Consider the following 26,119-nt stretch of genomic DNA (forward strand, 5'->3'; position numbering starts at 1 on the left):
TAACATGAATTGCAAGATTGTTTCAATCCTTCGATCTTATCTGAACAAATTTGTGTGATATTATTGTGTTATTTGTTTTATTGAGAAAGCAGAATTTTTTTAACACGTTCTATTTAAATTTCAATATCGAATGACATAATGCCTTTATATGAAATGACTAAGTTTTACAGAGTCTTTAATGATATTCTTGTGCAATGCAGAGATCCTTGACGAAAAATGTAAGCAGTTTTCGGAAAATATTGTTGAAGCTTTATACAATTTCAATTGGAAATTACAAAAGTTTTAAAAAGTAGGTGTCGGTGTGAGAGTAGTTTGGGTAAGTTACGTGGGTGTTCTAAGATAATTTTTTATTTAAAAAAAAAAAAAATGTGAGGTGATTTCAGTAAGTGACGTGTGTTAAAAAAATTGTGGAGTGCCAAAAAAACCAACCAGCCGACGTGTGTTCATGCCCTCTAATAGTTATATCACATTATTAGGGTTTTTATATCACAAATTGTCTTTTATGTTTTGTGAACTCATTAGTTTGGTTCTCAATATTTTAAACTGATCATTTTCATTCCTTATCTATTGCTCTACTCATCAATGTTGTCTCTGACAGAGTTGGACGTCAGAGACAATATTAGTGAGTAAAGCAACAAATAAAGGATGATGTTGATGAGTTTGAAATATTACCAAACTAATGAGTTTACGCTATTTGTGATAAAAAAAAATAAAATAAAATAAAAAACCACAATTGTACAATCTTTGTACTAAGCTTTCTTAGATGTAGAACCCACTAATACAAACAAGGCTCTATTGAAGATGTACTACGAAGTATAGTACAATAATGTAGTCTTTTATCATACGTAAATGTCATTGCAGCAGGTTGTGTCCTATAGTTGCAAAAAGTCTTACATGCATAGTTGATTTATGCATAAAAAGCATCAATGGGGTTTGTAATTCAAAAGTAATGACCAGCTTTCGGTTCCCTCCCGCAAATCATGCACGTATTGTCAACTTTACACGACAATCGAAGCTTGGAAAATCATAAAACTAAAACTAACAAATATGATAAGAATGTTCATGTCACGAGATAAATCAAATTAATTAAACAAGCTAGAGAAAGAAAAGGACGATTATTCATTAATATAGATTATATGATAATTAGGTATAGCCTTGCTTGTATTTGCGGAAAAGGTCTTCGGTTTTGGCATTCCTAAAGGCACAGCAGCCTATCAAATAAACGGCAACGAGAGAAATAAGAGTGATGAGCAATATAATGTTGGTTCTTCTCCATTCTTTCTTGAGATTAGCAAGTAATCCAGCTTTGCAGGAATCGCAGTTGAAGCAAAGTTGGGTCTGGTCGTTGCTCCATTGCAGGCAATCCATGTCGGCTGCGTTGTTTATGGGACTTATCCAGTACGTTGGATTCACGAACGTGTACCCACATTGTGTGGGTGGCTTACAGCATCCTGACTGTAAAGATAAAAAATTAAATTAGAAAAAGGAAGAAGCTTCACCACAAGGAATAAAGCATAAAGAGATCTGTGAGGACTTGTGAAAAAAAGAAGAATCTCTAAAATGAAAGAGTAAAGTGGGTTTTGCTGATAAGTTAGTTTGTTATTTATTATTGAGAAACCTAATTGAAGATGTTTTTGAACAAAATGGTTATCAAACACTCTTAATTTTTTTCTTTTTTAAACAAAGGATATGGTCGACATCAAGGGGTGGAAAAGTGAGTCAAGCATCACAATATGCTTGCAATAATGTGGTTCAAATTCGTTTTTAACGAAAATCAAATATAAAATCTTCCACTTACAAGAATCAAACATAAATGAAAAATAATCATTATTTATTAATTTGAAGAGCTGAAAATTATAGTGGGATTTGAAGAAGAAAAAAAATATAGAAAAGAAAGGAACAAGACAGGCAATTGGTAGATTTTGAGAATCCAATATTGTGCATAGTGTAAAAGTTTCAGAGACACGGTTTAAATGATTTAAAGCCGATATTATTTTTAGCTTAATTACTTGTAGCCTAAGAGGTGTAAGGTTTAACTTAAAAAGCCTACGTCATAATTAATAATGAAATTATTTGTATATAAATCATAATTTGTTTTATCAAACCTTCCATGTGGGATTTCCAACAAATTGGATGTAACATCCCACATCGTCCAGGGGAGTGATCCTTAAATGTATATTCTCATCCCTACCTAGCACGAGGCCTTTTGGGATCTCACTGGCTTCGGGTTCCGTAGGAACTTCGAAGTTAAGCGAGAAAGGGGCTAGAGCAATCCCATGATGGGTGACCCACTGGGAAGTTGCTCGTGAGTTCCCAAAAACAAAACCGTGAGGGAATGGTAAGCCCAAAGCGGACAAAATCCTGCTACGGTGGTGGAGCGGGCCCAGGAAGTGGTCCCCCCGGGCCGGGATGTGACAATTTGGTATCAGAGCCTAACCCTGGTCGTGGTGTGCCGACGAGGACGTCGGGCCCCTAAGGGGGTGGATTGTAACATCCCACATCGCCCAGGGGAGTGATCCTTAAATGTATATTCTCATCCCTACCTAGCACGAGGCCTTTTGGGAGCTCACTGGCTTCGGGTTCCGTAGGAACTTCGAAGTTAAGCGAGAAAGGGGCTAGAGCAATCCCATGATGGGTGACCCACTGGGAAGTTGCTCGTGAGTTCCCAAAAACAAAACCGTGAGGGAATGGTAAGCCCAAAGCGGACAATATCGTGCTACGGTGGTGGAGCGGACCCGGGAAGTGGTCCCCCCGGGCCGGGATGTGACATTGGATTTGAAAAAAGAAAAGGAATTGGTGCAATTAAATTTTTTCTTGCCACAAAAAATGGTACAATGGATTTGAAAAAAGAAAAGGAATTGGTGCAATTAAATTTTTTCTTGCCACAAAAAATGGTACAATAAATTACAGAAAAAGAAATTTTATTTGAATTCAACTTTCTTATCTTTATGCCCAACTACAAAAAAAATTAATCTACCAAATTTTTAAATTTGACCTTGCATAAATAAATAAATTAATTAATTCTATAACCCCAACAAAAAAAAAAAAAAACACAAATAGCAAGAATGTACTCTCCACCTTTTTATGGATTAAAAACACGTAACAACGTGCTTCATTCAAAAAAAAAAAGAAAAAAAAAAAGCGGGAATTCACATCCGATCCCTATGAAGAAAAACAAGTGAAAAAATAAAAATAAATTGATGTTGGAAGAAATGATAGAACAATATTTACCTGTAAGGGGGTAATGTGCGCGTTAAAAAAATCTTGAGCCATGCGATATCTCTGATTCAACTCATCACACATATTTGTTGAGCTAAGACAAGTTCTTATGCGTGCCCACTTAAAAGGGTTTCGAACTCTACGGCGAAGCCAACCGGAGTAATCATCAAGACGATATTCCAAGTAAGACCGGCTCGGCTCCAGGTGGCCAGAGCCTCTAATGGTGACCATGTAGATGCAAACCACCAGAGCAGCAAGCAAGATTATAAGAACCAGCATGGCAATGAGGTAAGAGATAAGGAGCCATGGGATCCTCCAAAACGCTCCCACAAAGCCTGCAATGGCCACAACCAGGAACAAGATGCCTAAAATTATGACAGGCCATTGTATAAGTTTTACACAAGAATTGTCTGGCTCTGTTGCGAGCCAAATTCCTGCACCAATGATTGGAATTGAGAGCAGCATCGCAACGAAGTTGATGGCTCCGATGACATTGTTGCTAAGTGCCATTTTGGTCTCTAGATCGATTACGTTCCTCTTCCGTTTGAAAACTAGATTTAGCAAGACATGAGAGATATATCTCAAACTATTTATCAAGGGGTAGGGTAACGAAAGCTAGGAGTAGCAAAAGCCAAAAGGGCCAAATTCTTTTACCATACAAAGGATAGTATGCATGGAAGAGGAAAATCGAGCATACAACCTCGAGTGCAGGTCTAACCTTTAAACCCTATTGGCATCAAAACCAACACTTTTTTGTTCCTTACCTTGGATCCATGTAAGGCTAGTAAAGTAATAGGTAATGGTTATTTAAAGCGCGTTTTGATCCTTAGGTGTAATCACGTACTTTGAGTATCACTTTTTTGAAAAGGAATACCTTGAACATAATGAAGGGATAAAAGAAAGAGACAAAAGATATGAGTTGCAAGCAACTAATGCATAAATCATGGAAAGATTTGGAAGAAAGCAATTATCTGAGGACAATAATGCTTGTGGCAGTTGCATCCATGTGAAAATGGCTTTGCCCAAGAAATTTTGCACTGCACAGGGACATCAACTTTTATGAAAAACGAGTTTACTGAAACGGGCATCATGGTCTACCTATACATTGTTATGTGTTGAAAATTTTCCTCATGTCATAATCTTATTAGAATGAGAAGCTACAGTAGTAGTGAATCTGTTTCATATGAGTCACCTCCTTACACAAGACCCTAACTCAAATATGGGTTTAAGTCCTTGAAGTTGGGCCAGTATAGAACTATATATTAATATTTTTAGTTTCCTTTAAATATGATGGATTACAATCTTTGTTTTACCATAAAATATGGACAACTTTGTATTAAACATTCTGTCTATGACTTGGTAGATTCCTTGTATGATTCTAATGAACCCATTGTGCATCTTAATCGAACCCATTATGCATCTTAATCAAAAGCTCATTATTGGTAACAATAAAATGCAAAAGGAAAGTTATTTATTTTCTATCTAAATGAGTCGCAACCTAAGCGGGTGTCTAAGCGAGTCTGGATGGACTAGGTGGTCTAGGCAGGCGTCTCAGCAGGTCTAGACGCCCTTTCTTAATTTTCAAATACCCAAACATTAATCGGGATGGTAGTCAGCTGCTTAGCGCTAAGGCAGCACTAGGCGGGGATTTTTAGAACAGTGGGTTTGGTACTGAGGTGCTTTAAAAAAAAAAGTTGGGAAAGTTTTTGATGTTTGGTAAACACTCCAAACCATCTTTATTTCAAAGTTTTGGATAAAAAATAAAATAAAAAAAAACCAAAAACCTGAAGCTGCAAAAACCAGCTTATTTAGCGCTAGGCAGGAATTTTTAGAACAATAGATTTGATACTGAGGTGCTTTTAAAAAAAATAGGTATAAAAAAATGTTGAGAAAATTTTTGGTGTTTGGTAAACACTCCAAACCAACTTTATTTCAAACTTACGAATAAAAAAAAAATCAAAAACATGATGTTGCAAAAAACAGCTTAAAAAAAGCAGCATATTTTGAAAAACACGGCTGAACAGTAAATTCATTAATAAATTTTTCAATTTCCCAACATTCCCTCCTTTCTCCTGCCTTCCTCTCACTCTCAGACTCTCGCACGCCCTCTTGCAAAACCCTTGCAGAACCAAACCTGAAACTTCATTCCCAGCTCAAGCATCCACCTCCTGCCACATCAAAACTCCTACACTATTCGATTCCAACCCATTTTCGAACTCCAACTTACCCTCTTGACCCAATCTCCTCCTAACCCTAGCATGGCTGAAAAGCTGAGGTACCCAGAATCCAATTTGATAAATTCAAGCTAAAATTTAAAATATTTCAAATACCCACAACTCAATTTAGCTAAATTTTAACAAATATGGTGAGAAATAGCTGCGGAAATAAATAATTTGGATTGGGTAATAAATTGAATTTGTTTCAGTGTTACAGAGAGGAGAAAGAGAGAGAGAGAGTTTTATTGGGGGTTGGGATGGAGTGTTTCTTGGAAGAGACACCTAATGATGGAGGAATTGGGGTTGTAGTGCCACCATGACCTCCCCATCACACCCAAGCCCCTTCCCCCCCCCCCCCCCCCCCCTCTCTCTCCCAATGCAACCACACCCAAATCTTTGCACCTTTGTTGTCCATCTTTGACTTGTCAGGAATCGCCATTTCTGCACCGCGGATGGAGGAGTGAAGAATTAATATTCTGGGTAAATGCTTTCACAGGTATTGGAAAGGCTAACTTCTTTGGGAGGTAGAGGTGGGATTATGTCGATATCACCGAGAAAGATGCCATTTTGAAATATGCCACTTTTTCTGGGTAAATGAAGATGGAGAAGATGGAGATTAAAAAGATGGAGAATACGGAGAAAAGATGAAGAAAGACGAAAAGGACTGAGAAAATGGTAGAGAGTTCTAGAAAGATTTCAAATAAAAAAAATATTATATTACACCTATTACAAAGCAATTTTATATAAAAGTTTACTAAACACTTAAATTCTTTTTTTTTTTTTTTTAAAGCGCTTTTACAAAAAAAGCTTAACAAACACTATCTACTTTATTTTACAACTGCTTACTTTCACAGCACATTAGAAGTTTTTTTTTTTTTTTTTTTTAAGCATAGTTATACCAAACTAGCTCTTATACTGCTTAAATCCCAAGGTTAACAAAGTAGACCCATAGGGCCTTTTCCTCTTCTCAAGTTTCACTTATGTCTCTTAAAATTCAAACAAGTGTGCCCCGTCATCCTGCAAAAACATGAATCACCTTTATGGAGCAATATTGACGTTGAAATTCATAGAGACTAGCCTTCATGCATGTGCTCATATATGCACAGAAGATATTTTTTGAATCATGGTACTACAGGAAAAGTGAGTATTAGAAGCATAATATTAGATGCAAAAATAAAATTTTGTCTCTAATAGTATTCATTGAGGGCACAGACATGCAATTGTCTCTATTAAAGTAATAGGAACAAACAATAAACCGCCTCTACTAATTTTATCACTTTGAGGAACAAGTAATAGGAATTCAATTAGCCTCTAATTCAACTAATAATTATAAAATTTGTTTATTTTTTTCATTAGAGGCGGATATTTGTACCTATTTATTTGAAAAAAAAAAAATCTATTTAAGATGGATTTTTTTTTTGAGAAGATTAAGACGGATATGTTTAATTACTAATTAATTTTTACAAAAAATAAAAATGAAGGATATAACTATTTACCCGGAAAAAAAAAACCATTAATTATCTAAACCCTAATTTGTAACATCCCACATCGCCCATGGGAGTGAATCCTGTAAACTTTATATATATATATTCTCATCTCTACCTAGCACGAGGCCCTTTGAGAGCTCACTAGCTTTGGGTTCCATCGGAACTTTGAAGTTAAGCGAGTTCGGGCGAGAGCATTCCCAGGATGGGTGACCCACTGAGAAGTTTTCGTGTGAGTTCCCAGAAACAAAACCGTGAGGGTGTGGTCAGGGCCCAAAGCGGACAACATTGTGCTATGGTGAAGTTGAGCCCAGGATGTGGTGGCGGGGTGAAGTTGAGCCCAGGATGTGGTGGCGCCCCGGAAGGGAATCGCTTAACTTCAGAGTTCCTACGGAATCCGAAGCCAGTGAGCTCCCAAAAGACTTCGTGCCAGGTAAATATGAGAATATACATATAAGGTTTAAAGGATTCACTCCCCTAGGCGATGTGAAATGTTACATAATTCGAATACATACCCACTACCCTCATTTTTCTCTTTTCTCTCTTCCACTGCCGCACAGTTCATCATTTTTCCCGTGTCCTTCATTTTGCTTCCCATCCCTTTTGCTTGTGCATTTTTCTTCCCTTCCCTTTCTCTTGTGCAGAACTCGTCCTCTCTTTCTTTCATTCTTCATAATCTTTTGTTGTCTATTTTTCCCTTGCTACTCCAAGAGCACCGGAAGAAAGGTTTGTTCAAGAGATGATAAAACTCATTTCATTTGGTTTGATCGAAGGGATTTTTCCATCTTGAATTTTTTGTTTTGTAGGCATACTTGAGGGGGTTTTGAATAATTTAGAGTGGAAGAAAATTTCATGAATAGTTTGGAATAAAAATATCATTTGATTGATAGGGAGAAGGAGGTTCTAAAGAATTTTCAGAGGTAATTTGTGACATCTCACATCACCCAGGGGAGTGATCCTTAAATGTATATTCACATCCTTACCTAGCACGAGGCATTTTGGGAGCTCACTGGCTTTGGGTTCCGTGGGAACTCCGAAGTTAAGCGAGAATGAGGCTAGAGCAATCCCATGATGGGTGACCCACTGGGAAGTTGCTCGTGAGTTCCCAAAAACAAAACCGTGAGGGAATGGTAAGCCCAAAGCGGACAATATCGTGCTACGGTGGTGGAACGGGCCCGGGAAATGGTCTTGCCCGGGCCGGGATGTGACAATTTGGTATCAGAGCCTAACCCTGGTCGCGTGTGTGCCGACGAGGACGTCGGGCCCCTAAGGGGGGTGGATTGTGACATCCCACATCACCCAGGGGAGTGATCCTTAAATGTATATTCACATCCTTACCTAGCACGAGGCCTTTTGGGAGCTCACTGGCTTCGGGTTCCGTGGAAACTCCGAAGTTAAGCGAGAATGAGGCTAGAGCAATCCCATGATGGGTGACCCACTGGGAAGTTGCTCGTGAGTTCCCAAAAACAAAACCGTGAGGGAATGGTAAGTCCAAAGCGGACAATATCGTGCTACGGTGGTGGAACGGGCCCGGGAAATGGTCTTGCCCGGGCCGGGATGTGACATAATTACCTTGTGTTAATCATTGTTTATTGATTTTTCTTATACATTTAATTGATTTGTGAAATTCAGGATTGATTTTTTTGTTTGTTCGTACGAATTAGTAAACTTTGTAATTTGGCTTTGTTGTTTGTTACATTTGATTTTTTTCTTTTTGTATTTGTTTATGAACAGTTGTTAATTGAGAAAGACTCGTGTGCTGCTGCAAAATAAGAAGATGAACTTAGAGATCTAATCTGCAAAGCTTGAGAGACTAAAAGAGAAAGGAGAAGATTTTGAGATCTGGAAAGAAGAAGATGAAGCATGTTGGGTTTCAATATTTTGAATGATTCAAAACCAATAACTAACGTTTAGGTGGATAATGCATTTATTATATTGTGAATTTTTTTATATAATTGAAAGTATTAGGAGCAGGTGTAATTATATGCTCGATTTATTTATTTTATATAATTAAAAAGTATTAGGGGCGGATGCTTCTGCCTGTGATGATGTGTATTTATAAAACTTGCCAACACGGCAACAAAAACATTAGGGGCGGATGTTTGACATTTTTTGTCTCTAATAACAATAGCAATGGTTCTTTTAGGGGCGAATCTACTATCCGCCCCTCCTTCTTATTAGGGGCAACTTTTCAACATATTTGCCCCTATTGGGTGTTTTTAGAGGCAAATATTTCTGCCAATATTTATTTGATTTCTTGTAGTGCGGCATGCTGCGCGCGACTTATATGTTTTAAATAAATAATATTAGATCATGATAGAAGAAACTCATTATAAACCAATCAAAGCAGCTAAATCTACATAATAAAATCGATTTTCAATTTCGATCTACATTCTATTAAATTTACATTAAGAACAGAGAAAATAACATTTAATAAATAACTAATTGAATCACATTATTGCAAGCCTATTGTGAGGTACTAATTATAAAAATAAAAAATAAAAATAAAAAAAAACACTATACAGGAAAAAGTTAAATATTAAAAACACTGTTTATCACTGTACAGTAATAGTTAAATATTAAAACACTATTCATCGTTATTTATATGACGAAAATACCCTGCCACATTTGATGCATTATTTTGGGCTGCTTTTGAAGTTTTTTGTTTGAGGGGCATTTCTATCCACCTTTTTTTGGTGAAGTTTGTGACCCCAAAAACCACCGTTCAATAGCCCTGCCAGCTTTAAATATAGATTATAATCCCAAATCTGGTTCTCTCTCTGACTTCATTGTTTCAAAAGATGAAATGTTTTTAGATTATGTGAAAGAACAAGTTTTGGAATACATTGATTAGGAAAGTACAGACTCTCAGCTGATTTCATGGATTCACAACCGTGTATTTATACCTGACAATTTCTTACATGACCTGTTAACATGACATATAAACGACACGAAAATAACGGGTTTCGAGTCACACGATAACTAATTGGGTCGTTATCGGGTTACACGATAAGAACCCGTTAATAACGGGTCATTAACAGGTTTACACGAGGATGACACGTGGATAACCTGTTTCGACACATTAAGAAAAAAAATTGTTTTGAAAATTTTAACTTTTCAAACTACTAAAAAAAATTTATTATAAAATACAATAGCTAGTTGTATATGTATGCATTGTATGTTAAATATGTATTATTTATTATTATTCTATATAAATTTAAAAAAAATTAACTTTTATTTATTAATTTATTTTTATAGAATTCTATGGGCAAAGAGTGAGATTAAAAAAATTATAAAACACATAAAAATAAAAATATCAAGTAATTTAAAAATAACAATCACATTAAAAAAACGTGCAAGGTTTGAAACGCAACTCCCTTCATTTTGCATATCCTTAAACATTCAGTATTTTGTAGTAATGTACTAATGTTTTTCATTAGGGTCTTATTTTAGGGTATGTAATATTTGAAAGACAAATGTCTTTTTTATGTTTTGAAGTAATATTTATGTGACAATGTGAAATGCATATACTAATTTAGTATTATATTTTCCATTTTATTTTGGTCAAATTATGTTTTTCATTTTCATTATTTATTAATTTAAAATATTTTTTTTTGCACAGGTAATAGATCAAATCATATTACCTGATAATATTAACGGGTCAATTTTGGATCGGGTCATATTACCTGTTTATTTTAATGGGTGTTACACGACATGACCCGTTAAGATATCGGGTATGTCACGAAAATGACACAGACACAAGAAATACGACGTCAATGCTAGGTCTACGTGTATTCTAAGGGAAAAAGAAATGAAGATGCAATGGTGGTGTTTTTTGGACAATGATCCTCTCTGGATCCTCTTTGTAGGGATCCGAGGATCAATCAATTGTGTCAGTTCATTGTACATCATGAGGTTAAAAATCATTTTAAATTTTAAATTGAATATACATAGTACCTAATGAAAATTGGCCGCACGATGTACGATGAACGGACATGATTGATCCTCCGAATCCCCACAAAGAGGATCCGGAGAGGATCCTATTATGTGTTTTTCAATGTTTAAGCTACTTTTTAATAATTTTTTTTAATTTCTAAAGATTTTCTTTATTTTTCATGTAACGACCTGTCTCCAAAAACTACGGTTTTTATAATTTTAAAATGTAAAATTTCAAAAATGCCCTTCGAGGCAAATGCATTGACTTTTGTTGATCGCCTTGTCGAGTTATGTAAGATCCATTTTCTTGGCGTATCCTCGTAGTACTCGTCGCTATGAACACGTGGACGTAAACGAAATGTAATTTGGAGTTATAACGAAGGAGTTATTAACGAATGAAGTCGAGGGCAAAATTGTAAATTTATTATTTTCTGGAGTGCTCCAGATTTTTGGAGCAAAATCTGGAAAGCCATGTGTGTGGCCTAGATTAAATGGAAGAAAAGATGGGTAGTGGAGATGAAATATAAAGAAGAGAAAGGAGGGGCGGGATGCCCAATCAGAAAGAAGGGAGAGAAGAGAGTGACCAATGAGGGAGAGAAGAAAGGAGGGGAAAAGAGATCGTGGAGGAGCACCGGATCACCCGTGACCCGGTTCCTCCCCGTCGACCTGATGCATTTTGTGATATTCTGACGTGATTTTCGTCTTCCATCACCTGGAAAACATTCCATGATCTCCTATCTTCCATTTCTAATCAAATTTCACTAGATTTAGCCTTGATTCTGTGAAAAACAAAACCCGTGGGTTACGTGGGTGTCACGACGGAAATCCAATGATTGTGAAGCTAACTCCGTCAACCACCACCACTAATAGACTATCCTCAACCTCAGGAATAAAGCCCATGCATTGGTTGGGGCGTCAGAGCTTGTTTGGAGTTGAATCAAAACCACCAATTTCTAGGTTTTTGACGAGTTTATGGCGATTTGAGGCATTTTTAGGTCAAAATGGACTTGGCGGCAGGGATGAAACTTGCTCTACTCATTGAGATCTTCATTTCCATGAAATTTGAGAATTTGTAGAAATAGTGGATTTTTCCGACGAGTCGGGGCAGCCGACCGCCACGTATGGCGGCGTGTGGGCTGAGGCATCTCCTGAATTTCCTAGGCTAAATTTGATTCTCCAATTTTGTATGTGAAGTCCGATTGACGAATTTCTATCGTTTGAACCTAGTTCCATTAAGGTCCGCCACTTGATTATTATAGTAATCGATGATCCGACCGTTGGATCGTCACCAAACTTTAATACGTTATAGTATGTAATTTATGAGGATCATAGGAACTTATGGATCGGGAATCCGACATACGGATCTTCCTGAATTGGATTTGTTAGTTCATAAAATAAAACGTTGACCGCTACTTGAATTTGCAATTGGCGGAGATCCAACCGTTGGATCGTAATGAAACTTTAGTATGATGTTTTAGAAGTATAATGTGGATCTTTGGAAGTTACGGATCATAAATTTGAGATGCGGATCTTCCGGATTGAGTTACATAGGGTTATGGACCCTACCATCGATCTTTGATTGACGGTTGACTTTTGGTCAATGGGTTTCAAATCATTCTAGAATGTCTTTGGGGATGTGTTTTACATAAGTTACGTGTTCTATCGATAAGAATTCTGAGTTGTGAATTGATATTTGTTCTAGGCGATGATTGTTCGTGACGCCTTGATATTCATGCTAGGGAGTTATAGCGCAGATATCGGTGAGTGGGTTTTTTTCTTTTCCTTTTTATAGTGTGTGTATGTGTGTGTGTGTGTGTGTAAACTTTACGGTTTCCAGAAACATTTTTTTATATGGAACTATGCTTTGCTTACCATGTCGTAAATAAGTTACATTTTAAATATTGTATTGTTACACTTGTGAATTGTATTGTGTGATGCTGTGAAGACTCAAGCAAGCTTCAAGTGAGTATTATGTGATTGAATGGGTTGTATTGCATTGGTATGCACACGTTTATTTAGAGCTCATCATGGCTGCACTGCACCCCGGTATTAGTGCTCTCGCCCGAGGCTAGGGCCAGCCTTCACGTGATTGTTCACCTCCCGCACCGCACACTCACCTTGAATCCAAGTTTGGTGCCAGCCGGTCGTATAGACCACAATAGGTGGTTTCGAATCGTAGGTGACCCGTGATTTATTGCATAGCTTTCACGTGATCGTAGCACTTGAGCGTACATATTTATACCCAGCCTGTCATGCAAGTCACACTAGGTAACTCCGACTCGTGTGCTAGCCTAGATTGATGAGCTACATGCCCAGTCGTACAGGTCGCATTTGGTGACTCCAACTGACATACTATTTTATATTGGTTTCACACCTGGCTTACATTTATTATTGCCGAGATATTATGATATGGCATACTTCAGTTTTCGCTGCTCTTGTGCGTTGGTTTTTATACCCACGTAGTAGTATTATTTTCTGGAAACTATACGGGTTTTACGGCGAGGGGTTATAACGCTTTCAAAAGGGTTTTATTAAAACTTTATTTTTAGGCCCACTCATCCTTTTTTTCCCCCTCCAGGTGTTAGTAGCAGAGTTTTCGTACCGACGAGGATTATTGACAAATCTTGATGTAGTCGATTATCATTGATGGTACAATTCTCACCCTATTTTACTGTACTGTACTTATGCTCTGTCATCACGTGTGAAATGAGTTTATACCTGCTCACCGCGCACTCTTGTATTTAGGCACTTTTAGGTTTAAATTTATTCACATCTTCCACATCCATACACTTTATAGCTTCGTCACCTTCCAGGTGTGGCTAACACAGCAGCTCGATTCGGAGTCCTAATGGACATCCTAGATCGGGATGTGTCAGTTTAAGTATTTAGTTATAAAGGTAAAGTTGTCAATTTATTAGCAGAATATTCGTTGAAAGATGATATGAGGGTGAATTAAAACCTGAACGGATGTTAGTGTATTTTCTCAAATACGAGGGGATACCGTAAAAACTCGATAGAAGGGATGTTGTATTTAATCCATGCAATATGAATTGAGTGTCGAGTGTCCACCCCGGACCTTTCCTTGTTCACTTCCTACTCTCTCTGCACACAACATTCAAAACAATGGCGGCATTTGAAGCCGCACTCTGTGTCTCCTCCCTCTACTCTTCTTTTCCTTGTTATTCCTCCAAATTCTTCTCATCCCCCAAACCGTCCGCTCCCCTCAAACTTCATATTTCCAATCCTACCCTCCCATTTCCCTCAATGAGTCAATTTTCCTCTTTCCGGTCCCCGACGCATCCCCACAAGAAAGCTCCTTTTTGAGCTGCTGTGCTCTGCGGTGGAGGAGATTACAGAAGAAAAAGCAGTAAAAGAAAAAGAAGAAGAAGAAGAAGAAACGGTGGGAAAAGCCAGCAGCAAAACCAGAAGAGGAAGCTGTACGTGGGGAATTTGCCATGGTCTCTTACTGTGGTGGATATCAAGAACCTCTTTGGCGAATGTGGGACTGTCCAAGACGTCGAGGTGCTTAATTTTTCAATTGATCATATTCTCTCCTTGTTTTGTTCTTTAATTATGTGGATTTTGTTATTGAAAATTGAAAGTTTGGGTATTTAATGTTAATAAATGTTGGATTTTTCAGATTATAAAGCAACAAAATGGGAAGAGCAGAGGCTTTGCGTTTGTGACAATGGATTCCGGGGAAGAAGCTCTGGCTGCCATTGATAAATTTCACTCTCATGTATGTTATCCTGGTATTCTATGATTGCCTTGGTAGTTTGTAAGTCTACTCTTAATTTAAAATGGGGTTTAATTAATTTGAATGTTAAGCTTGTACTCAGTTGTTTTTGTAAGTAACCGCGATATCAATTGAATTATGGTTACAAAGTTGGAGCTGTTGGGTTTGATAGGGAAGGTGATGGTAATTTACTAGATTGAAATGGCGTGCGATAGATACAAGTTTATCTCCTTTTGATTCATTGAAGTGGTCTGAATAAATGAGTTTGGTAATGGTTCGAATTGTATCAAAGTATCCTTGTATGAAATTTTCATCGCAATATTTTTGTTTTATAGAGATGGAAATGATCACTAAGATTGAAAAAATATAATTACTGGTGAATATAATTACAGGCTGTTCTATTTACTGAGGTGGCACTATGTTGCTTAATTTAGCAGCTATTTTTTGTTGCACGCCTCTTTTCTGTGACATGCACGAGGCTTTCGTAGGAGGATAGATGGAAAAGGTGCTATGGGGTTTTGGGTTCATGACTGTATTTTGGGATGTTTGGTTGGAGAAGATTAAAAGATTTCATAGGGGAGGTGTTGGATGTTCAATGGGACAAAGTAATGCTTTGTTATCAAGAGGTGACTTGGCTGGTTTGACATCACTCGTCCTGGCTTCCTTGAGTAGATCAAGTACATACTTTCGTTGGTTTAGAAATAGACCCTTATGAGAATAAGCCATTTCTATATCTAGAAAATATTTCAGTACTCCTAGATCTTTGATGTCAAACTGTTGTCTAAGAGCTCGTTTGAGATTGGCAATTTCTTCTTCACTGTAACCAGTGATAATTAAGTCATCAACATAGATTAAGACGACCAATTTCCCCACATGTCCTGTGTGCACAAACATGGAAGAATCTGCATTGCTTCTCTAGGGAATTCCCTTTTGTTTGCAATTGTTACGGATTGGAAAGCTGTTCTTATTTAGATAGAGTTTATCGTTTATGTTGTATGTTATTGTTAGCTAGAGAGATTCTACATTTGCTGGATTATAATTGTATTGACTTGATGAAATTCTATGACCAGGTTCATATATCTGGAAACTTTTTTTTCGCTTCCGAATTATTTGATACAGGAGATGTTCGGTAGGACTATCAGAATTGAGTTTACAAAGCAATTTAAGAAACCTTCTCCACTGCCCCCCAATCCCCAAGTTGGAGAGACACGCTATAAGCTTTACGTGTCTAATTTGGGATGGAAAGTAAGATCAAGCCATCTCAGAGATTTTGTCTCTGAAATTTTCATTTATGATGCACACACATATCTATAGGACTCTGGGTGTATGCTGTTATTGTAGAGAACATTGTATCACTTAATGTATGCTGGAATTTTACTCTTGGTTCAAAAAGAGGGGTTGGTAGTATCTGCTTAGGTACATACTTGAAAGCATGACAAATGAAATTGGAATCTTATTAATTATCCACGGAGCCGTATATATGTTCAGTATATTAATATGTAGTTCAATATCGTCGCTTGTTTTAGTTTGCATTCTGTAACTAGAAAAGCATTTTAGATGAAGAAGAAATAATTACACTGCATTTGGGTGCGAGGCTTTAAGTAAATGGATTCAGATTTCGGCAGTAGTCTACATTGGCTGAATGAGACATTTTCATACAAGATATCTGGAAAGGCTACATACAGTGTAACATAATAAGTAACAAAACATAAGTGCAATGAATAATTTGACTGTATTCATCAAATATGTTAGAGAAAAAAAATTACTAACCCGAATATTATGTGTCATTAACATAACACTTTTCTATAAAAATATTAAGGGAAATTCCTACATTTGATATCTTACATTCAAAATGGCACATAATACTTTCTTTGGCAGGAAGAATATTGGTGACTCTGGAAGCCAAAAGGAAGAGGAAGACAGGTTTGAGGGTCAACCTGAAGAATCGTAAGTCCACAAATAGTCTTTAAACAAATTGATCCATTTTTATTCCAGATTATAATTGGAATCTTGGGAAAGCAGAAATTTTGACCTCAACCAGCCATGTAGAGATGGAAGGTGTCCTCCTGTTGTCTGTACAATTATCATTGTTGTCTCCTTTCATTTTAGCATTTCTACCACATAGAGAGAGAGTAATTATTTAAACTTTGTGATTACTCAATGAAAGCCTCTTGACAGAATACAATTTAATATTACGTTTTAGGGTTTAGGGATAAGTTTCCAACATATTTCTCTTTTCTTTCAACATATATCTTCAGACATTTTTCTGGACGGATGCTAATTGTATGTATAACAAAGTCGATCCTTTCTTGGGACAGCTTCTTTAGAGTCTAAGCCAAGGTTTTGATTAGTACTTAAGTGTTGTGGATCACCTAAAAATTATGCTTGATGCCTTTGCATACTTGAATGTTTGGGTATGGACACATGGGTGTCCGTGTGCTGTGTTTTTTATCTTGTTTGGGCAGGAGGTAGACCTTCAGATTTTACAAATAGAAAGTTTTTTGTTCGTTGTGTTTCCTTCTTGAGGGTTTAATTGATGAAAAAAGTAGTCGGAGGCTGCAGGGTTGATGAGCACTGAAATGGGCTACAGCATAATCCAATCGTAGCTGTATGAAGGCAGGAGCATAGCTTAGTATAGATTAGTTGATGCTTTCTTTTCAAGTCACAGTTGATCATATATTGAAGGGGTTCATTTTGAACCTTTAAGTTACTTGTTAAGTTGGTCTACTGCAATTGATCTTGATTGTTATGCAGTATCTACTTGGAAATGAAGAAACGTAGATTGCTTTTGTTTAAAAATAGCTCATATCCAATACAAAGTGAATACAGTAAACTAATTGATTGATTCATGGGACTTTTCTAAGGTAAGCACTTCTAAAGAGGAGTTCTGGACTTACTTTTGCATTAGACATTGTCTATAACAATATGTAGTACTTGTCTTTACCTCAATTTCTTTCTTGCTTTTTTTCTCCCATAGGGTCGTTAATGCATAATAAGTTATTTCTTCGATTCAGGTATTGAGTAAAACTGATCAAGCATTCTGATAAAATTGTTTATCACTTACAATATGGTAATGGAGGAAAAGGTGGAAGGAGCAGATATATCATAGACTGTCAGGTACTTGGTTTACATTCGGGTTTATTAAGTTACACATTATGGGCTCACCATGGTTCTTTGGAAAAGGAAGGAATTTGGGTTATAAAGAAGAAGAAAGATCCCTAATAGATTAAACTCATAAATGTACAAGTACATATTACTTTGTTCTATTTTCTTGGAGATGTGATATCAGGGGTTGTATCTACGGCGATGAACAATGAATTCAGAGTCATCGCAAGCCACTGGTTTACTAAGCGTAAAATGCATCGACTGTATAGACCCAGGCTCCAAAAAAGCTTGTAGGTAAGACTGTTTCTCTATTGTGTTTTACATGTATTACATGTGTGTACACTTGAACATGCACATCCAAGTGTGTAGTTTCTTGTTTGCTGAGAAAGGAGCTGAGTATAAGGTAATTGTTAACGTTATTGTGTTGAAGATCGGTATCTTGTTACACATCTCAAATCTTGGCATTATACATTTTAGTTTTTCTTTACATTTTAGAATCATCAAAATTCTATCAAAAGCATGTCAAATTTCATTCTGTATGCTTTCTTTCCTTTTCTTTTGTGCCACTATTTTTCTAGCAGCATTTCTTTCTATTAGTTGATTGGAACCAAATTCACTTTAACAGATTTGTGTTGGTTTGGGAAACTGGACCACATGAAGGGGATTAAGCTCTTGGGGTAAAGCTCAAGTGGTTAGAGAGGGTTATATGATAGGTCGAGGGTTCTTTGATTCGCTCCAACACAGTCACTTTTTTTTTCTCTTCTGATACTGGAATCACTTTTGAGGATGTCCTCATTGCTAGGTTCTCTAAATTTAGATTTATATCTGTAAAAAAAGGTACAAATTGTTTATAGGCTAAGATGAATCTAGGGTTGGCGTGACTTTGGAAAAGAGGCGGTCCAAAGTTTAAGGGAAGGTGTTTAGCAGAGGGAAAATCCAGTCGTTCTTCGTGACGAAAGATAGCTTCGAAATTGTCTCATGGTACCGTAACTTAATGTCAAACCTCTTATTAAGGTTTTTACTCTACCTTCACATGGAAAATATTCAGTTTAGAGAAAGCAAAAGTTTGCCAATGTTGGAGGAAGTTTGGTAGAGAGACAAGTCTTCCTTTGGTCTTCAGGCTCCTGACACAAGACAGCTTCTTTTTGGATGAGGATCCTCTTCGGATCCTCTTTGTAAAAAATATGGGGATCACTTCATCATGTCCGTTCATTGTACATCATACGGTCAGTTTTCGTTATATACTGTTTGTGTTCAATTTTAAATAAAAAAATTCAAAATGATTTTTTACTTCAGATGACAAATGAACGGACACGATGAAGTGAGGATCCTGATAGGATCCTATTCCCTTCTTTTTAATACAATATCACATTTCCTTTAGTTTTCGACTCACTTTACTAATTTTCTTGACCAACAATATTTTGGGTTTTAGGAATATTAGAATCATGATTTCTTCTCTTTTTTTAGGGGACTGTGATTTGTTCAACAGTTAATTTGTTGGGAACAAATGTTGGTCCCTACAACACTCTTTAAGCGAATATATGCTCATCTCAAGAGGAATCTGAGGCCCCCTTTTCTTGAGACCCGCATTTTCACTTTTGTGGATTTTGAAGAGAAAATGGAGCTATAGGGGGATGCTCTCAATCTTCTCAGTTGGACTTCTTGTTCTATATTATTGGTTCTCCTTTTTATTCCAAAATGTTCAACCATGATGAGAACCATGTACTTTCTAGTCCACCCTTTAAAGATAAACTCTGCAAAAAAATTAATCAAATCAGAAATTGTGCTTCTCAGTCAAACGTTCTTGTTCAACCTTCTTGACTATTTTTATTCCGCAATGTTGCACCTCCTGGTGTTAACTGAATAAAAATGGTTCGTCTCTTTATTGGATAATTGTTAAATGACCAAAATATATTGGATTTGGTTAATTTTTTGACAGAGTTGATTTTCAAACGATGACTTAGAAGATAGATGGTTTGAATCATTATGCAACATTGCATGATCAGAAAGAGAACCATGAAGATAGAACATAAATATTCCTCTTTGAGATATTCTTTCAAACATTATATTCTCCCTTTTTCTTTTCTTTATTTATCCAACATAGAAAGGCTGTGTCATCATTGACTCATATGTTCTCTTTAGTCTAAAGTAGAGACTAATCAATGTTTGTCACAAATCTTGTAGAAAAACTTCCCTGCATATCCCCATTGTGTTGCTCTCCCTCTCCCTCTCCTCACAAGACAACACTCTATCTTTACGTGGCTTACGCAGAATAAAGAGAGCGGCACGGTGGTGATATGCAACCGTGACACGAAAGTTTGTTCTCCAAATTTAGGCTTTTGTGAATGTAGACTTCTATAGAGAAACTTAGTTGTGTGGATTACTTGCAAAAAATGCTCTTGAAAGTTTGGTACACCCATCATGGTGGCTCTAGTTTTAGTTTATAGGTAGAATGCCTCTTTCACCAATTTAATGGAAGAGAGTAGAGTAGAGGGATTTGGATCCCATTCGAATTCTCTGTGTGAGGATCCTAGTCCTAGGGATCCTTACATTCTCTGATGCAGGACAAAACGTTCTCGAGGAGATGTGGGATAGATGACCTAGGATTCACTCAACCAGGGGTAACGAAGCTTGCTCACATCGCTAATTGTAGATTCTCTCACACGACCAAGCCAAATGCTTGATTTTAGAAGAAGAAATCACTCTCTTCAAATGCTCAAGGCAAATAATATTTTAATTCATTCCAGTCTCCTTTCTCAAGGGTTTAATACATATATTTATAAGGAATACAACACAATGAAACTTTAGTCCGAATTGGACTTTTGCTCTACCCAAAATTTAAAATGTTCTTATATGACTACTTAATTATTTGTGTTGCTCTAAAACTCAATTAAATATATTTGATAGATCCAATACGCATGAGACTCTTGGTAGATTCTAATACATGCATGAGAGTTTTGGTTACTGCATCATTCTCCTCTTTTCTGAAGAAACTTGTCCTCGAGTTTAAATATTTGTTGACTCCGTTATAATCTTGAAATTGATTTTTACCTTTCCACGCGAATAAGTACTTGGAATATTTTCTTTTTCTTGAAGTGCTAAATTCATGCTCTATGAAAAATCTTGCAATCCAACTGATATCAATCTTCATTTGATTGACTAAATCGACTAAAACTTGAGAAGCCTTCCAATTAAAAATATCAAAACCAATAAAATGAACGTATTCATGAATAGCATCTTCCTTCATATCAACAATATCTTGGAATTTGATATCTCCCACTCAGCAACGTCACCGACTTCCTTCAAAGATTCGAGAGATGAAAACCCTTCTTCTCTCCCACCGAAACTTTTGTTATTACTCAAGTTAAAACCATCATAAATTTCACAATTACTCAAGCAACGATCAAATAAGGGAGGCATACTCAAATGAATTAAAGATGAAGCCTCAATATTTTCACACCCATAATGTGAACTAAGATAATCCAAACTAACCGTATCTTGTGCCACTTCATGGTAAAATGCTGAACAAAAATCTCCTTCTTCAGTTGATTCAAACCACATAGCGTTATCATGAAAAAGGTTAACACATTGCAAACAAATGCCTCCCTCCCCTTCGGAAGCCACAACGCCTCATCGTTGATTTTCGATGTGAGAAATTTGATTGGTGAGATGTCGATGCATCCTCTTAATCTCTTCCATGTCGTCATCAACATACTTGTCATAAACTGGTGGAGAATTCCAATCAACCAAGCTAATCTCTTCACATTATTTGATGTTCAAATGGATGAAAAATATCAGCCATGATCTTCTAATGCAGCGGAAAGCCTGCTTTGATGCCACTTGATGCAGGACAAAATGTTCTCGAGGAGACGAGGGATAGATGACCTGGGATTTGCTCAACCAGGGGCAACGGAGCTCGCTCACATCGCTAATCATGGATTCTCTCACACGACCAAACCAAATGCTTGATTTTAGAAGGAGAAATCACGCTTTTCAAATGCTCAAGGCAAATAATATTTTAATTCATTCTAGTCTCCTTTCTCAAGGGTTTAATACATATATTTATAAGGAATACAACACAATGAAACTCTAGTCTGAATTGGACTTTTGCTCTACCCAAAAATATTTAAAATGTTCTTATATGACTACTTAATTATTTGTGTTGTTCTAAAACTCAATTAAATATATTTGATGAATCCAATACGCGTGAGACTCTTGAGAGATTCCAATACATGCATGAGAGCTTTGGTTACTGCATCATTATCTCCGTTCATCGTACATCATATGATCATAAATTATTTTAATTTTTTATTATTTAAAATTCAACACAAATATTTCTAACGAAAGCTAAACGCACAATGTTGGATCCTCACAAATAGGATACAGAGAGGTTCCTCATCTAAAGCAGAGCACCTTGAGACGTATGTTCACTTGCAACTGTATTAGTCTTTTTTTCGGACAACTAAAGGCAGGCATTCATTAAATCAAACTCCCAACCAACACCAGCACGTTAGTCAACAACACTACCTCCCAAAAAGATAGAAAAAAATAAAAAAATAAAAAAAAAAAAAGAAAAAAGAAAAAGAGAATGAACAAAGAAAAAGAAATAAAAAAGGAAAAGCAGAAAACACAACACACCTCATCTTGTAGTCAAATATATCTGCTTTTGCTTTCCAAGTAAGCTGCTTTTTTTCTCCCACAAGTCCCAACCCATCTTGTCTCTGCAAACAAATTTAAATTGCACAAACTTGCTGTTCCTGCATTGACAACTCTTCAGAATCTCTACAAGTTCAGTGTGTGCTCATTGCTAGCAAGAAAAATCCCCAACCCATCCAATCTAATTAACAATCTTCAGGTGAACCCTTTTTGGTCTTTTGTTCTAATGTCCTTCTTCTGAGTTGTTGATTAGACCATCTCCAACGCTAAGGTCCACACCCAAACTTTTACGGCACTCTGAACAACTTTTAGTCATTTCAATAGCCAATTCCCTCAACTCTGCAGTACTAAATTTAGCACCTCAGCTATATTAATTGTCGCGCAACTGTTTTAGCCTCAATTAATTTTTTTCGTTAACATCTTTGTCTTTTAATCTTTGTGTTGATCTCTAGGGCATATAGTATTGAATTATTTGCCCCAAGAGTCGAAAAACAGGTTTTGCTTGCGAAGCAAGAAAAATATGATATTGAGAATGTGAGTATTGGGTGCTTGGGTGGGTGGGTTTTAGAATTCAGATTAGAGATGGGGTCTCAAGGCAGCCCTAAAACTTGGATACCATATATGAACACAAAAGATTGTTCTCAAGGCTTTTGTAGTTTGTATTGCCCACAGTGGTGTTACATCACAATACCACCCCCACCTGCCCTTGAGTTTCCTCGAGACGATTCATCATCATCGTCTCCAAATTTCTCTCCTCTTGTTATTGCAATTGTTGGCATTTTGGTCGGTGCCTTTCTTCTTGTGAGCTACTACGCTGTAATCTCCAAGTACTGTGGCAACGAGGACCAGAGGAGAGCAAGAAGAGAAAGTCATGGCCTGAATGAGGAGCTCGATGACACTTACAACCCATCGATCCATGAGCCGTGGCATGTAGCAACGGCTGGCTTAGATGAGGCTTTGATCAAGTCATTAACAGTTTTTAAGTACGAGAAGGGAGATGGATTGGTTGAAGGAACAGATTGTTCGGTTTGTTTGAGTGAGTTTGAAGAAGATGAGAGCCTGAGGCTGTTGCCTAAATGCAATCATGCTTTCCATCTCCCTTGCATTGATACATGGCTTAAATCTCACTCCAATTGCCCTTTGTGTCGCGCTAACGTAGTTTCTGTTTCTGCAAATGCTTTTCAATTGCCTCCCAATGCAGTATCTGAAAGTCCTCGATTAACCGATCACGATACGTCATCATTTGCTGAAAGCCAAGGAGCAAATGAAAATGCGGTAACGGCACAAGATTCAGAAAGGGGTTCTTCTCAAAACGTGGACGTAATTCATGGAGATCAAGTTATTCCGAAGACATCATCGGTACGGGCTTTTAGTGATTTGGGAAATGCAGAAGGGAGAGAGAGTACCATCATTGAGATTGGAGGAGACCATGAGGAATATCATCAAGTAGTTAGAAGGTCGGTTTCCATGGACGATTCACGTGGGAACCGTGTTTTAGTCGCAGATATTATTCGCATGAATGAGGAGTACGATGAAGAGGACAATGATATAGATCATGTGGGAGGCTCAGATGATGTTGCTCGTCCTTCGAAACGGTCTGCTGGAGGAGCTGGAAAATCTAGCCATACAAAAGGAGTACTCCTGCATTGTGTTATGAGTCCAGTTGCAATGAAGAGATCATTTTCAAGCGGAAGATTCTTTCAAATCAAGCCTTCAAGAGCAGGGCATACAGTAATTCCTCCAGTCTAGAAAACTACTATTGTGGGAATTCGGATTAAAGTGGAAAACCAAAGATTTTGTTCTGGATTAGGTATTATATTTATCTGTTTACAATCCATTGTACGACTTCGAGATTTTAAATCGAAAAATTGTTGCGTACGACGAGTGTATAGAATGTCCCTTTTAGGTTATAAGACCAACAATGAAGCGTTATTATTTTTAGACGGATATGGTATATGCTAATGGTATGCAAATATTTCTCCGATTAATATATATTTTCTTTTGGAGTATGTTTTACTGTTTTCTAATATCCATTGGACTACACATGGTGAACTTTGGATACTGCATGTCCAAATTTCTAAATATACGAAACATTCAACAAATCCAATGTTTCGCTAGTTATAAGTTTTACCTGGTGGGAAATGGTTAACACTTCACTCAGGTCTTGGGGATATATTTTGCAAGATTTTTTCATGTGTAGTAACTGTAGTGCCTAAAAGTTATCAATAAGTTTGGCTCGCCATATTGTCCTCACTTTATTTGCTCTCTGTTTGTTTGTTTGTTTGTTTGTTTATTCATTCGTTGTTTGGGCCATGGTCAAACTGTGTCTTTTCGTCTGTCAAACCCCTAGACCTCTCTGCAACTTAATCCATGTGACTATCTGCTGTTGCATCTACTGCTGCTTCTCTCACTAAACTTCATATTATTTACGATTACCCATAATCCAAGTCTCAGCATTCTCAACTTAAAGAGAATAGGATCCTCTATGAATCCTCTTTGTGGGGATCATAGGGATTATTTCATCCTATCCGTTCGTTAGTCATCTTGCAGTCAGAAATCATTTTGAAAATTTTATTTTAAATTGAACAGAAACAGTACCTAACGAAGGCTGGCCGCACAATGTACGATGAACGACTAAGATGAATTGATCCTATTTGGGTTAATATTTAACATTGGGCTTTGTGTTAGTGAAAGCCCAAAGGCACCAAAACAAATCAGATTTGCCTGAAGCCTAGTTGACAGGCTTGAAGCAATGGGAAGCCATATCAGTCGTAGCATGGGTCATATGCCTATGATTGAAGTGATGAGTGATAGAGACCAACTCACCACCAGCCAAAAAGCACTTTTCAACGGCATGGCAAGTAAATAAGGGATGACTCACTGCCCTCCAAAAGATATCAATTAAAGGCAAGGCAAGAATGGTTGGGCCAAATTGTCTATAAAAGGAGAAAGGGATACCGGAGACAAAGACACTCAACCAACCAATCAAAAGACATACAAATTCTGCTCTCAAGTCAGTTCATAACCAAAAAAGCTGAAACTTGTCCAGATTTAGTCCTTTTAGCTATAGTTCCCTTAGTAAAAGCCGTCTTTTGTCTAGTGTAGAAGCTCTACTACCTTCCCTTAGTGTTGTAGTATCGGTTCCCTTGTGTAAAACCTATTTACTTTCCATCTTCCTTAGTTTACAAACCTCTGTAAACACAAAGAGAAGTGGTTGTAAGAAGTTCAATCTTGCCCGAGACCTTTTTGTTTGTACTTATATGTAGTAGATCTATGGTTCAATGCATGTTCCCTTATGGATTTAAGTCATTTTCAACTACTTTATAAGTTAAAAGCTTCATTTGCAACTGAATCCAAAGAAGTTAACAAAACCAGTTTTCACTAAAGTAAACTTTGATCGAGAAAATGGTTGAAAGGGCATTGAACTCCCTTCGTTTTGGACATATAAGATTATGAACTAAAAGTCGTTGTTTACAAGGCAAGAAAAAGAACTTAATGCAAACTTAACCCATTTGTGATAATCCTTTGATAAACAAGAAGTTTGAGTAACTTAAGGCGTGAGCAATCAACTTAACTCACACTTAGTAACAATTTGTTATACTAAGATAATAGTGGCACGCTCAGATCCTTGTTAATTTGATTGTGAGCCTCAAGGCCTACACCAAAGGCCATACAAAGGCACATTTCCAACTAACTGTAAACTCTTATTGCAATACACCAAGCAACAATAACTTGTCTGACAACCAACAAAGTGCCATCTCCTTGGG

At 37.0% G+C, this 26,119-nt stretch overlaps 2 protein-coding genes, 1 long non-coding RNA gene and 1 pseudogene across 3 annotated transcripts; 3 read left to right on the forward strand and 1 right to left on the reverse strand.

Moving 5' to 3' along the window:
* Nucleotides 1-1,100: 1,100 nt before the first annotated feature.
* LOC103932340 (protein TORNADO 2-like) lies at nucleotides 1,101-4,242 on the reverse strand. Its single transcript, XM_009341902.3, has 2 exons — nucleotides 3,232-4,242; nucleotides 1,101-1,455 (listed from the first exon to the last, which is right to left on the reverse strand). Exons 1-2 carry the CDS (start codon nucleotides 3,727-3,729, stop codon nucleotides 1,144-1,146), a joined length of 810 nt encoding a protein of 269 aa, XP_009340177.1. The 5' UTR covers nucleotides 3,730-4,242; the 3' UTR covers nucleotides 1,101-1,143.
* A 3,232-nt stretch (nucleotides 4,243-7,474) lies between these two features.
* On the forward strand, nucleotides 7,475-9,027 carry LOC125472264. The gene is made up of 2 exons (XR_007254189.1): nucleotides 7,475-7,839; nucleotides 8,654-9,027. It is a non-coding gene; the product is annotated as an uncharacterized LOC125472264 (long non-coding RNA).
* Nucleotides 9,028-13,837: 4,810 nt separating this feature from the next.
* Nucleotides 13,838-16,776, forward strand: LOC103932358 (annotated as a pseudogene).
* A 5,283-nt stretch (nucleotides 16,777-22,059) lies between these two features.
* Nucleotides 22,060-24,378, forward strand: LOC103932341 (RING-H2 finger protein ATL52-like). Its single transcript, XM_009341903.3, has one exon. The coding sequence runs from the start codon at nucleotides 22,935-22,937 to the stop codon at nucleotides 24,099-24,101; it is 1,167 nt and encodes a 388-aa protein (XP_009340178.2). The 5' UTR covers nucleotides 22,060-22,934; the 3' UTR covers nucleotides 24,102-24,378.
* Nucleotides 24,379-26,119: the final 1,741 nt, after the last annotated feature.

The sequence above is a fragment of a genome, unplaced genomic scaffold, assembly GCF_019419815.1.
Source record: "Pyrus x bretschneideri cultivar Hongxiangsu unplaced genomic scaffold, Pyrus_bretschneideri_v1 Contig69, whole genome shotgun sequence".
In the NCBI taxonomy this organism is placed as follows: domain Eukaryota; kingdom Viridiplantae; phylum Streptophyta; class Magnoliopsida; order Rosales; family Rosaceae; genus Pyrus; species Pyrus x bretschneideri.

Bases quoted from the DNA above. Each gene is read 5' to 3' on its own strand.
- LOC103932340 (XM_009341902.3), bottom strand. From the start codon at position 3,729: ATGGCACTTAGCAACAATGTCATCGGAGCCATCAACTTCGTTGCGATG. The intron at 1,456-3,231 runs GTAAATATTGTT...TTATCTTTACAG, and splicing joins CGCACATTACCCCCTTACAG to TCAGGATGCTGTAAGCCACC.
- LOC103932341 (XM_009341903.3), top strand. From the start codon at position 22,935: ATGGGGTCTCAAGGCAGCCCTAAAACTTGGATACCATATATGAACACA.